Source organism: Pelodiscus sinensis, chromosome 7 (genome assembly GCF_052426305.1).
Source record: "Pelodiscus sinensis isolate ZL-2025 chromosome 7, ASM5242630v1, whole genome shotgun sequence".
Classification (NCBI taxonomy): Eukaryota; Metazoa; Chordata; order Testudines; family Trionychidae; genus Pelodiscus; species Pelodiscus sinensis.
The window spans coordinates 75183203-75197427 of NC_143058.1; the positions used below are offsets into that span (position 1 = coordinate 75183203).

Genomic DNA, 14225 nt, shown 5'->3' on the forward strand with positions numbered 1-14225 from the left:
GGTAATGTAGGCATACCGCACTTGCAAATGAAGCCCGGGATTTGAATTTCCCGGGCTTCATTTGCATAAGCGGGGAGCCGCCATTTTTAAATCCCCGCTGGTTCGAACCCCGTGCAGCGCGGCTACACGGGGCACGAACTAGGTAGTTCGGACTAGGCATCCCATTCCAAATTACCGGTACACTTCGTGGAACGAGGTGTACTGGTAGTTTGGAATAGGAAGCCTAGTCCGAACTACCTAGTTCGTGCCCCGTGTAGCCGCGCTGCACGGGGTTCGAACCAGCGGGGATTTAAAAATGGCGGCTCCCCGCTTATGCAAATGAAGCCCGGGAAATTCAAATCCCGGGCTTCATTTGCAAGTGCGGTATGCCTACATTACCCCGCTAGTTTGAACTAGCGGGGTAGTGTAGACATACCCTAAGGTGCCACAGGACTACTGGGGTTTAAAAAATGAATTCTATGGCCCAACCGTCATGCTTTACCAACTTGTCATAATTAATCATGAAAATACTTAATATTGGATTTTGCTTACTATTTGACCTTTAATCCCCAAAGTCTGTTTTTATGGAGATGGTATGATCTGGGTTAATTGTCCTGTTTCAGGTTAGGGAGATAAACATGTACAAAGAAACTGAACGAATATCCTACATTCAAGAGCTTCATCCAGAGAACCTGATAAACTGTTGGAAAGAATGTATGGAGAAGTCTGCATACTATAGCAGGAAAACATCTGTGGAAGAATTTAACAAGCAAAATTACTGGAAGAAGAAGGGGATTGCCATTATTCCCATGACATTTCCATTTGGCATAAACCCAGGTTTTCTGAGTCAGGTCAGTTGGCTTTAAAGCAACTTTAAAAATGCTTACTAACACAATGAGCAAAGTATTTCACTTCTGAGCAGCTAGATTTTACCTAGCTTAATTCACACACACACACAAAATATTGTAACTTTGATCCCAGATGAACACTTGTCCACATCTGATCACTTGTTATCAAGAGGCTGCATCAGTTTCTGAGTCACTTCTAGTTGTGATCAAAGATGTTAATATGGATCATTAAAGCCCATGTAGTTAGGGCCATGTAACATATTACATAGGGTAAGAATAGCTGACGGACTCGGTGCCTCAGGTTAAGCTTCTGTGTATTGAAGATAGGACATTGCCTTCAAAGAATTCTTGCATCTAGAATTTGCTCCCCCCTGAGCCCAAGCCTGTTGAACTTTGGGCACTAGGAAAGGCTGCTTTTTCAGGCTTATCATTTGGAAGTCATGGGTTCTGAGTACTAGAAAAAGAGAAATGGAGGGGCATATGTAATTCATATTGATGACTTGTGTCATCCTTCATGTTGGGGTTGTGTTCAGTGTTTGATAAGCACCTTTTATACATTGAAAAATAAATCAATCAACAGGGTGACAAAATGTCCCACCCAATTTTCAGTCTGTCCCCAAGATTTAACTCACAGGGTCTATTGCAGGCTGTGATGCAGATTATGGTTGAGTTGAAGGGGTTGGGGAGAAATCCCATTCAGGACCCAACTGGCTCTGTCTAGTACTGTGAATCTAGCCAATTCATGGCTCCCCAAGAAGTCCAGAGACTTGAAAACATCAACAGGAGAGAAAACAGAACTAGCAGCAATGTTTGTATATAAACACCTGTCAAAGGGCAGCCTCAGGAGATCCCCATTTAGGCTTCAAAGAGCACATGAGGCCTAGAGAAGAGAAAACTAGGTGAACTGGAGATCTAGCAAGTCAGAGAAATGCCTGAGAAAGCAGAGCAAGAAAAAGCAGCGGGCAGCAGAAATAAGGACACTGCAGAGAACAGAAAGGTCTCCAGTCCTTGCCTGGGAATAGGGAAGAATTGGCTAGGAGACTTAAAAGGGCTAAACGCTAGGAGACCTACAGAAGAGTTGGTCTGCTGACCTTCCTGAGCCATAGAGTTAGTTCTGGGAGGCTGAGGAAGCTGAACCTTGGACTGTGCGTTGAGTAGAAGACTCATGGGATTTGGTCACCTTTGGTTCTGTCTTAGCAGATAAAGTTATAGCATCTGAAACCACAGTGCTCTTCAAGGCACCATCCCTTCTAGTTTTGATGCATTGCCCCATATTAAATGCAGGCCCGCTTTCCATTAACCCATAGTGAAGTGACAGTGCTCAGTAGTCCATTTCTGCTCTTTCTCTTTAGGCTGCTGCTCTGGTTCATATCTATACAGATGGCTCTGTGCTTCTAACTCATGGTGGAATTGAAATGGGACAGGGTATTCACACCAAGATGATCCAGGTAACAAAATCAAACACTAGCCATGTACTAAATCCGTAATATGGACAAACACCACGAATCAAACACTTTTCTCCACTTTAGTTATGGAAAAGCCATAGCAAGATTGTGACTACAGATACGGCTGATGGAGCAGGTGGAGGGGGAGCAAAGGGAGCAATTTTAAAAGGCCTGGGGCTCCCGGCCACTAACACCAGCGTAGTGGCAGCAGCGGCCAGAGCTCGGTGATCTTTATAGTTGCCACAGGAGCACTGCACTGCACATTGCAGCTGGTTCTGTCAACACGCTGTCTGGGGAGTGCCGGGGGCTAGCTGTACCAGCCCCATGCTTTCTGTCCAAGGCCCTGCCCCATCTGGGAGCCCAGATCCAGGCCCATACACACACATTGCCCTGGGGCCCAGCAATCCTGTCAGCTGCCCTGTAGTTGGACAAATTCTTCTCTGCCATAACTCCACTGACATCAATAGTTACGGCAGGAGAAAAATACCCTTGTTCTGGCAGGCAAATAGGCCCTGGACCTGTGAGCTGCTTCCATAGTCATCTTTGTTAAGGGCCACAGTGGGAGCAAAGTGAATAGCTTACAGGAACCACTTTCTTATTACTATTACTTGTTCAGCCTCCGGGCACTACTGTGATATGTAGTCAGCGTTGGCCCTCTTTTTGTTTGGTACTGTACAAACCTGTAGCAAAATGTAGTCATTGACACAAGGGGCATACAGACTATAGAGAAAACAGATAAAGGGAGTGCAATAGAACTCGTATTTTATTAACTGGGGGATTGAGAAGTTCATAAGATCAAAAAATTAATACAGTTCAATGTCTCAAAATAATGGGAGGTACAGTTCATAAGCTAATAAATTGACTCTTTGCTAATGGTGTATGTAACACATGGAAATAAATGCATACAGTATGCTTGATGGGAGGGTTTTGTATGAGAGAATTGTGCATTTTCCTTTGTACCCCATCTCTCCATCTTTTCAGTCCTGTGCTACTGCTTGAATGTTGGCTGAAGGATTGAGGTCACATTGGATAGCAGAAAAATGACTTGGGAAGCAGAAAAATTGTTTGTATAATCTGGGGGGCGGAGGAGGGGAGTATTTTCTCTAGGTGCACATGCACACCATGCTCCTCAGATTAAAGTAGCAGTATTCATTCCAATCATGAATGTGATCTATGAAACCTTGTGCCCTGTACCATAATTATATACAGCTGTGTAGATGAACCACCCTTAGTTTTTCTTCTAGTACTGTTCTTATCAGTGCTCCAACGTGGTTCTCTTTGTATTCTTGTGCTCTTGACCAGAGAACTTTGGGTCGCAGTGACCATGAGACCTGCACATGTGCTGTCTCATCTTGTACTGCACCATGAGGATAGCCAATGCGCATCCCTAACCCCCTTCAGTTTTCCATTCTCAACAACCCTGGCTAGAGACGGAGCTATTTGCAGTCAGGACTATTATTGTAATCTGCATTTCTGTAGCTAGTCTCCTAGTTAATGAGCCAGGGGAAGCAGTTTCACGGTTCTCCTTCCAAGCGTCATAAGGGGCTTATTACCAACAAAGCACAAGGATATACCCACAGATGGCCCAACTGCTACCATCCTGGTTCAGCCATCCAGGAGCACTGTCACCATGCTTTAGTTCACCACTACCTTAGTGACCATATTGGAACCCTACAGTGGGACACCACTAACAATCCTGTCAGGCTTCAAGCCTTGCCTGGGAAACCTGGAGGCATCCCTCCTTGGCTCCAGATCCAAGGCTCCAGAGCCACCTCAGACAAAAAGGAATCAGGATGCTGGTACTGAGGAGGAAGTGGCACCAAGGACAATATTCTTGTCCTCTCCGGATGAAGCCATCATGCCTTCTCCTCTATCTTTGCCAGATGACTTCTCTTCTAGTTTTGCTTGCTCTTCCAGGAGCAGGCAAAGAGGGTTGCAGAAACCTTCTGATATTACTGGAAAAAGCCAAGGACGCCCACCATCAACTCCTTGACATTCACTCTTCATCTTCTTCAAAAATCACTCTCTCTGTTAATGAGGCTGTGTTAGACTGACAGACTCTATGGAAAATCCCAGGTTCTGTGGTGCAGACGGGGGGGGGGGGGGGGGGGCAAAGCAGAGCCAAGCCGCGGAGCGCGCGATCAGCTGACAGCCCAGACGCGTCTGGGCTGTCAGCTGGCCGGGCGCTCCGAGGCTTGGCTCTGCTTTGCACCCCCCCGTCCCTCTGGTCTGCAGACCAGGGGGACGGGGGGGGGGGGGCAAAGCAGAGCCAAGCCTCGGAGCGCGTGGGCAGCGGACAGCCCTGTCCGCTGCCCACGTGTTCCGCCGCTTTGCTTCCTCTCCCTGGTCTGCTGGAGACCAGGGAGAGGAACGGCCCCGTTCGTAACTGCGGATCCGACATAAGTCGGATCCGCGTAACTCGGGGACTGCCTGTACATCAGCACACCCTGAGTGACTTGCCTGGGATCATAGAAGAAGGATCTAGCAGAATCAGGAATTGAACTCTGTTCTCGAGAGACCCAGGCTAGTGCCTTAATCTCAATTCCTCTCTTTCACTTTACATGCGGGGAGACACAGTATTGTGATTACAATTGAACATGGAGGAATCTGGAGGAAGAATATTGAGCAATTTCTTTCCAAATCCCCTCAGATGCATAAGCTAGTGTCTCTGGATATGTCTACATAGTAAAGAAAAATCCATGGCTGGCCTGTGCTAGCCAACTCGGGCTTTCAGGGACTTCATCCTCCAGTCTAAGCCCAAACATCTACACAGCAATGAAACGGCTGGGTTTGCTTTGCTGAGTAGACATACCGTTTGAAGGTTGATATTATTGAAATGTTTAGAAACGTGTTTCAACTGGAATGAGGATTTGTTCATTCTCCACTCCAGGTTGCTAGCCGTGAATTAAAGATCCCCATGTCCAATATTCACTTTTGTGAAACAAGTACAACAACTGTTCCTAATGCTTGTGCTTCGGTAGCATCTATTGGAACCGATGTCAATGGAATGGCAGTCAAGGTAAAGAGTAATGTTTGTCTACTAGTTTATTCTTTAAAGCCCCCGTTCATCAAGGTATTTAAGCATGTGCCTAATTTTAACGACATGAATAATCACCTATAGCGTGACTATTTCAGGTGTCTACTAGGAATAGGAAACATTACTTGTTGATGAATTCCAAACTCTTTGGGATGTTGTGGCTTGGGTTTCTGGCAGAGAACCCAAAACTTCCATAAAAAGCGTAAGGGTTTTGTTTAGTAAACTCTCACTGCATATAATGGAGGCAATGTGATGAAGTGGGCAAACCAGTTCTTAAACACTTGGCACTGAGCATATGCTAGTTCCCACTAATCTCAGACTTTATTTTAAGGTGTGGGTTAATTTAATTAAATTAATCCCTGTCCTGTCTCTCATCCTTCTGCATCCTCCTTAAATCAAGGCCCTTTATTCCCTCCCTATTTTTTCATGGAAAAAATTACAAGCCTGCTTTACTGGGTATAGGCTTCTTGTTTTTTATATTAAATCTTGCACATCTTATAAGCTTCTGTCTTTATAGTGGAGGAGAATGTCAGGGTAGTAATTTTATTGGGAAGTCTGACAGTGATGGTAGATTTGAAGACAGAAACTTGCCTTGTCCAAGGAGGGAGACTTGAGATCTCATGAATATTTGGTTCCTTCATCAAAAGGTGGAGTGAGAATAGTGGGTATCACATGATCCGTGGATGATTCAGAGGCCTAAAGGAGGCCTGGTTGTGAAGAGCAGGATCTGGTTTGGGGAAAGATGGAGCCACTGTTCTGCTCTTTCAGTTGAGATTTGGAGGAGTGTAAGGATCTCCAGGGCTGTGTCTAGACTGGCCATTTTTTTCCAGAAAATCAGCCACTTTTCCGGAAAAACTTGCCAGCTGTCTACACTGGCCACTTGAATTTCCGCAAAAGCACTGACTTCCTACTGTAAGAAATCAGTGCTTCTTGTGGAAATACTATGCTGCTCCCATTCAGGCAAAAGTCCTTTTGCGCAAAAGGGCCAGTGTAGACAGCTCAGATTTGTTTTCCTCAAAAAAGCCCCGATCACTAAAATGGCGATCGGGGCTTTTTTGCAGAAAAGCGTGTCTAGATTGGCACAGATGCTCTTCTGCCAAAAGTGCTTTTGCGGAAAAGCGTCCATGCCAATCTAGATGCTCTTTTCCGAAAATGCTTTTAACGGAAAACTTTTCTGTTAAAAGCATTTCCAGAAAATCATGCCAGTCTAGACACAGCCCAGATGTTTATCTAAGCTGATCGACCCCCTGGAGTGTTTCAGGGTCATCCATCTCTAATAGCAGCCTTGCCAATAAGTTAATCTGTTTTCATGTAAATAATGAAAATGTCTGGCTCAGAAGAATTCGAGTTAGGAGCACCCTTCCCCAAGATTTTAGACTTTTCCTTTAGATTCAATGTCAAGGTGGCCTGTTTGGGGAGCTATAGGTAGTTAGAAAGTGATCAGAGTCTCAAAAGAAACTGATTCACCATCCTTCTCTAACTGGAAGATAGGTGATGAGTTCCCCAGAGAGAAGGGGTCTGAGAAATTCTGTGAGATGTAATGATTTTTAGAAGTCAATGGGATGCTTCTCTACCAATAGCACCATGGCCATGACAAAAAAAGTTGAGTATTATTAAATATCGATGAATATCTATTTCTCTCCTTTTGCATTATTTCCCCAACTTTTCTCTTCCCCAGGATGCTTGCCAGACTCTCTTGAAACGCCTAGAGCCCATTATTAGCAAGAACCCGAAAGGTACCTGGACTGACTGGGTGAGAAACATTTTTGTATCAGTGTGGAGAATCCAATAGGGATGTCTGAAGTGTTTAAATACATTTACACATACATAGCGACTTTGGTGTATATCTAGTATATTTTTCTCTAGAGGTTTTCTGTGGCAGGGCCAGGCAAACTCTAGCCCTTCACGTCACTGGATCCAGCCCACCCATGCAGCAGGAGCCTCAGTCTGCCCTGCCTGCTCTGCCACCACGTCATTGAGAAAAGCCAGCTGCAGGGCCCTGGTTGTCTGTGAACAGCTGCAAGCCCAGGCAGGAGGAGAGAGAAACTTCACATACTTCCTCCTTCCCTAGCACAATCTTAAAGCTCCCAGGCAGCGTGGGAAGTACTTCTCCCTCCCCCCACTCCCTCTCCCCTCACGCTCTCAGCTGTTCACAGATGCACATGATCCCACAGCCAGCTGCTCTGAGCGGCCTTCCAGGGCATGCAAGGTAGGGAACTTGCTGGTTTGCTGGCCAGTAATTGCCCAGGTAAGCATCTCCCTGCCAGAGCCTGTCTCTGGCACCCCAGCCCCTACCTGCCCCCAAACCTCTACCTCCTCCCATTCCTTCCTCCTAACCCACATAACTCAAACCCTCTGTCACCCTGCTGCACCCATACCCCCTCCCAGGCCCTGTACCCCAATCTCCTACCCCAGGTCACAACCCCCTCCTGCCCTAGATCACAACCCAAACCCCTGCATCCCCTCTTGCACCCCACCCCCCTGCCCTAGGTCACAATTCCCTCCTCCACCCAAACTCCCTCCCAGATCTCAAACTCTCTTCTGCACCCAATCTCCACCCCAGATCCCGCACCTCCTTCACTAATATCATGGAAGTGGTCAATAAATACCTTGACCACTTACCAAATTCTTGGGTGTCCCCCATCAGAACATTTTGCCTACCAGTCATCTATAATGATCTCTTACCAGAAGGATTAGAGCTGTCTGTACTGAGCACAGCATAGTCAGAGCAGAGGATCTGCCCCTTGTAAATTTTTTGGGTGGATTCTCCACCATATATAAGGAATTGCTAAGATACATGATATCAAGTAATACTGCCATCTTGAACATGTAGCAAACATCAGCTGGTCAATAAAGAGAGGCAAAGTGCCTACACCAATTTGCTCTCCTACACCAACTTTTTGGATAAAGATTGTGGTTTACTTTCTGGAACACTATAACTTGTGCCCTTGTGCTAGTTCTGTTCTGCCCTGCCCAGTTTAAAACCCCTGTTCTTCGAGTGCTTGTTCATGCCGATTCCAATCAGGTGCACACGTGCCATGTGCATGAGTGTCGGAAACTTTTTCCCTAGCAGCTCCCATAGGGTCAGCTGTGGAGACCCTTAGAGTGGCTCCGCTATATCAGCACATATATACCACAGCTGACCCTGCAGTCTGCATGTTCCCTCACGAGGAGTAACAGTTAATCTGAACTAAGGACTTAGTTCAGATTAACTTTAAACTGCCGTGTGTAGCCAAGGGCAGTTCGTTCAAACTAAGGGGGATTTAAAAATGGCGGCTGGACGGGAACATGCAAATAAAGCCTGGGATATTTAAATCCCGGACTTCATTTGCAACTCCGGTTGCCTGATTTGCCTACCTAGCTCAAATTAACGTGCTAGTGTAGACATACCCCCACTTCTACTGTGCGTGGGCCAGTATTACGTCGGACCATTGGGCCCTCCGCACGGTTGGGCTGGGATATTCTCTGAAGTTTACATCCCCACTGCTACACCATCCCCCTTCCTCATCCCTCCTCAGGAACCCCTCTCACAAGCATCTCCTGAAACAGGAGGTCCAATCACTCTTTGAACTAGGTGCAAGACAAGAGGTCCCTCTGGCAGTAAGGGGCAGGAGATTTTATTCCTGGTTATTTCCTGATACCAATGGCAAAAGGCAGTCTAAGACCAATCCTAGACCTAAGGAACCTCAACTGCTATATGCAGAAAGTAAAGTTTAGGATGGTCAACGCTAGCCACAATAATCCCTTGCCTGGATCTGGAAGACTGATTCGCTGCCCTCAGCATGAATATTTCCACATTTCAGTCCTTCCATCTCACAGGCATTACCTCAGGAACCGAGGGAGGGTAGGGTTGGCTGTGGTGATATAGTGGCACCACTCTAGGGCCTTCGCAGCCAACCCTAAGGGAGCTGCTAGACGAAAAGTTTCCAATGACTGTGCGTGTGGCATGCGTACACCTGATTGGAATGGATGTGAACAACAAATCTTGAAGAACACCAGTTAGAAGAACAGGTAACTGCCTTTTCTTGGCCTTCCTCCTCTGTGATCCTTGCAGCGTGTTGTAGCATTGCATAAGTCAAAATTCTAAGTTCGCAAAATGTGACGCTCACATTGCTCAATATTATTACATGATGATCATTCTCCATGTAGAATTCTAAAACAAAGTGTTAAAATTATTGGTAGAATAATAATGATTTGTGGCTTGCTTAAACTTGTAGCAGGTGAGATTCCATATGTGCTGACTTTCTAATGTGCTGGAGACATGTTCTCTCAATCTGTGCCTGAGGCCCCATCTCCCAAAACCTCAGCACCTTCCCTCTTCTTCCCACCCCTGCTCCACCTCCATCCTCTTTGGAACCTCCCTTCAGGAAGTTGAAGGCTGCTATCAAATCCCCCCTCACTCTTCTCTTCTGCAGACTAAATAAGCCCAAATCCCCCAGCCTCTCCTCGTAGGTCAAGTGCTCCGGCACCCTAATCATTTGGGGTTGCACTTTGTTGGATCCTCTCCAATGTGTCCACATCCTTTCTGTAATGGGAGGCCCAGAATTAGATGCAATATTCCAGATGTGGCCTCACTAGTGCCGAATAAAGGAGAATAATCACTTCTCTAGATCTGCTGGCAATGCTCCTCCTAATGCACCCTAATATGCCATTAGACTTCTTGGCTACAAGGGCACACTGTTGACTCATATCCAGCTTCTCATCCACTGCAATCCCCAGGTCCCTTTCTGCTGAAAATCATCAAGTGATCCCTCCCCTGTTGCCCATTCCCAGCTTCTGGCAAACACAAACTAGCAATACCATCCCTGCCCGTGCTGGCTAATAGCCATTGATGGACCTGTTCTCCATGAATTTATCTAGGTTTTTGAACCCTGTTCTAGTCTTGGCTTTCACAACATCCTCTGGCAGAGGGTTCCACAAAATGACTGTGCATTGTGGGAAGAATTACTTCTTTTTGTTTGTTCTAAACCTGCTTCCTATTAACTTCATTTGGTAACCCCTAGTTTTTTGTGTTATGAGGAGTAGTAAATAGCACTTCCTTATTTACTTTATCTACATCAGCTATGATAATAGATCTCGATAATATCCCCCCTTTTCCAAGCTGATAATCCCAGTCTTACTACTCTCGCCTCATACGGAAGCTATTTCATACCCCTAATAATTTTTGTTGCCCTTTTCTGAACTTTTTCTAATTCCAAAATACCTATTTTGAGATGGGACGAACACATCTGCACACAGTATTCAAGATATGGGCATATTATGGATTTATATAGAGGCAATACAATATTTTCCATTTTATTATCTTTCTTTCTTTCTTAGAGTTAAGGTCCACATTTTTCTAAGATACACATTTCTACGTCAAGTTATAATCAAGATTCAGACTCCAGAGAAAATAATGAAAAAAATCCAATAACAATAATAAATAAATGAAAAATTTTGTGATCCGTTCAAAATAATCTGGAGGTCTGGATTTGGAGCCAATTTCTCTGTTGACTATCCCTGCCTTATTAAAACCCCAACTGCTGAGCATCAGTTCCTTGTTGCACAGATGCAAATCTGTAAATGTGTCATAATTATGCAATACTATTAATTACATTTATTTTTACAGTTCTGCATGATGATTTAAAGTCTAACAATAGTGACGAGACCTGACCTTGAGATACTTAGAATCCCAACACACAGAGATGTTCTCTTTTAAAAGGTTGTCATGTTTGCTCTGTAAAATGTTTGAAAGTTTGCCAACTATTCTTATTAATAGAGAATTACAATGCAACCCCTGTGGCTATGCTCTAAGTATAACTGACTAAGCATATGTGATAATTAAACAAGTTTGCTCTTACTTGTCAGGAATGATTGATATTAAAATATAATGCTGACCTATGCAAAGAAGAAGCTGCTTTGCCTCTTGTAAAGCTGATAAATTACAAGTAGTTTCAAAAACATATTTTATATGTAAATTAAGCAAATCTGATATGGGAATCACAGAGAGAGAAAATATAGGTACTCATCCTCACTGCTGGAATCACGGATCTGCACTTCTGAAAAGTGATTTTTTTTTTTAAACAAGTAACTTGGGTTTTCATTCCCCTCCCCCCTTAGTTTCTTATTAACCAGATTGCTTAGTTTACAAGTAGACAATTGGCCATGTAATTGTTACTCTAAACTTGTCTTCTGACTAGTGCTACAAACTCAGCTTATGATGTGAAAGTCAAGCTGGGTGCTTTCTGGCTGCCATGTTGCCAACAGTAAACATTCTACACGCAGAGCTGTGAAAATAAGTATGATGCTTATTTGTAAGGCAAATCAAATCCAGTACACTCTTCCAAAGCTGAGTTGGTTCTGCAGCATCACAACCCCAATTCAGCAAACATTTTAAAGTATTTAAGTCCATCTCTGATCAGAAAAACATATAAACACATGCTTAAATTTAAACACAGGCCTAAGGCCTATTGAAGTCTGTAGGATTCAGCCATGTGCCTAAAGCATACGTTTAAGTGCTTTGCTGACTAGGTACGAACTGTTAAATCTGGGCCTCACTACTATGTCAAAAGATATTTTTAGTCAGTAATATCAGCGAATATGACTGAATAAAAGCAAGGAACAGTTCTGTTGGGCAAGATGCCATTGTTCCATAGTCATTGTTCATATATCAGAGTGGTAGTCCTACTAGTCTGTAACCGCAAAAACAAGGAGTCAGATGCGTGTGACGAAATGGGCTTTTACTCGCACAAACTTATGCCCAAATACGTATGTTAGTCTTTAAGTGCCACAGGACTCCTTGTTTTCACTTTCCATAGTGCAGCCACGTGTGAAAGCTCAAACTTGCATCAAGTGTCTGGGAGCTACACAGGTCTGATTCCCCATTTTGATTGAACTTCTGTGAGCTCCCCAAGAAGAGAGTGTTCCTGGACATGTGAGCAGGATTTTATAGATGCTGCATTTATGCCTGCAGAGGTTTGACTTAAGAATTAGAATCGTGGTGTCCAGTTTTCAGAGAACTTATTGAACGTTTGCCTTGTCGTCCCATATGCAAATGGAACTGTTGACAGAGACTCCTCATCAGACATAACCATAGCTCTCTTCAGTTCTTCAACATTTTCTTGTCGCTTGATTTTTAAATAAACAGATGTGTGTTTAACTCCTTCTCAGGTGATTCGTTTACCAAAAATATTTTTTTATTTTCCAGATTAAAGAAGCTTTTGAACAGAGCATTAATCTTTCATCTACAGGGTACTTCAGGTAACAATTATTTTAAGTTTTTTTTGAAAATTAAGGCTAGCTAGCACACCTCAGTAATGTGATGCAAATGTGAATAATCAGAAAGTGAGCCTGAATAGATTGGACTTGACAAGCAGTTTTGATTGATTGATTAATTGATTTTAACTCACATTCTCATATAGCCAATAGATCGACTCCTTGCAGAAATGCTATAAATATGGGCTGCAGTAAGGATGTTAAGTTTCGGATAATTGACTAATCAAATAGTCAATGCATTTTTGCATCAACTATTCAATTAGTTGATAGGATGCCTATGCCTGGTTCAAAGGCAAAAGTTCCAAAGCCTGGGGTCAGTTGGGGACTCTGGGCTCCACGCGGCGCTGCTGCTTTGAAATGCTGGGAGGAGCCTGACACTGGGCTCCCCACAGCATTAAAAGTGGCAGCACCGCATGGAGCCCAGGGTCAGCTGGGGAGTCTCCAGCTGATCCTGGGCTCCATGCAGCGCTGCCACTTTGAAGTACTCCCCTCTTCTCTCCTCTCTCCCCCTTGCTGCCTCTATGGGTGTATCTAGACTACAGGGTTTTTTTTTTTTTTTAAAGTAGCCTTTTTTTAAAAAAACTTCCCCTGTGTCTAGATTGCTGCTGCGTTCTTTTGAAAGTAAATTGAAAGAACACAGCAGGTTTTTTGACTGCGGAAAACCTTATTTTATGAGGAAGAACTCCTTTTTTCGAAAGTGCTCTTTCAAAAGAAAAAGGCGCTATGTAATGCAAACTGTGCTTTTTCGAAAGAGAGCATCCAGACTGCTTGGGTGCTCTCTTTCGAAAAAACAGCTTGCTTTTTCAAAAGTACTGGTTGTAGTCTAGACACTCTTTTTCAAAAGAGGCTTGCAGTCTAGACATAGCCTACGTAATAGAGGCAGCAAGGGTGGGGGAGAAGCGACATCTGAGAAGCATTTGCTTATTGGATAATTGACTAGTCCTTCACATCCTTAGGCTGCAGCATACTGTGAATAGTCAGATGTAGATATTGTGTGCATGTCCCTGCTAATGCAGGATTGCTCCCTATGCTAGTTGTCATATTGCTTTGTTAATGTGGCATACTTAAAGCTATACAAAAAGCAAACAAGAAGGCTTCCATCACTTATCTTGAGAAACTCCCACGGTCTCATAGGTCTCATGGTTAACAGATTTCCCTGATGTTCAACTGACCTCTTCCTTTAAATTCATTCCATTTCATCTACTTATTGCCTGCTTAGACCCTCCTAAATAATTCCTCTCCTTTCTTAGAGACAGCATATATGTTTCAAAGACTGTCATCTTGCTCCTCTTAGTCATTGCTTAGCTAAGATCTACATTTTAGCTCTTTACATCTTTCCTTGTGAATTAATCTTTCCTATGCTCTAGTCTAACCATTTTATTTCTCTTCTCTATTTTCTTCATTTGACATTGGACATGTAATTCTTACTGTAAATTTGTCTTCTAAACACAGTTTCCATGACAATCTCTGTCAGAAATCTGCTGGCATTTGGTTGTTTATCAGAAAATTTCTAGGGTGAAGCAGTTTGTTTATTATCTTGGTTGGCAGAATTTAATTGACTTTAATGGAGCTAAACCGGCAAGGGATCTGTTCCAGTATTTTCGGCTTAATTTCACATAGTTTTGAATCCTTATTTGCTCAGCCACTTTATTGTTGTAACAC

General features: G+C 43.9%; 1 protein-coding gene across 3 annotated transcripts in view; it reads left to right on the forward strand.

Annotated features, from left to right (window-relative positions):
* The window catches only part of AOX1 (aldehyde oxidase 1), an 85255-nt gene that overhangs the window by 60058 nt on the left and 10972 nt on the right, over nucleotides 1-14225 (forward strand). For all 3 annotated transcript variants that reach the window (XM_089779886.1, XM_089779887.1, XM_075934287.2), the window contains 5 exons: nucleotides 603-830; nucleotides 2180-2275; nucleotides 5163-5291; nucleotides 6988-7062; nucleotides 12496-12548. In XM_089779886.1, the coding sequence (XP_089636012.1) occupies nucleotides 603-830; nucleotides 2180-2275; nucleotides 5163-5291; nucleotides 6988-7062; nucleotides 12496-12548 (581 nt within the window). The remainder of the gene's footprint in view (nucleotides 1-602; nucleotides 831-2179; nucleotides 2276-5162; nucleotides 5292-6987; nucleotides 7063-12495; nucleotides 12549-14225) is intronic.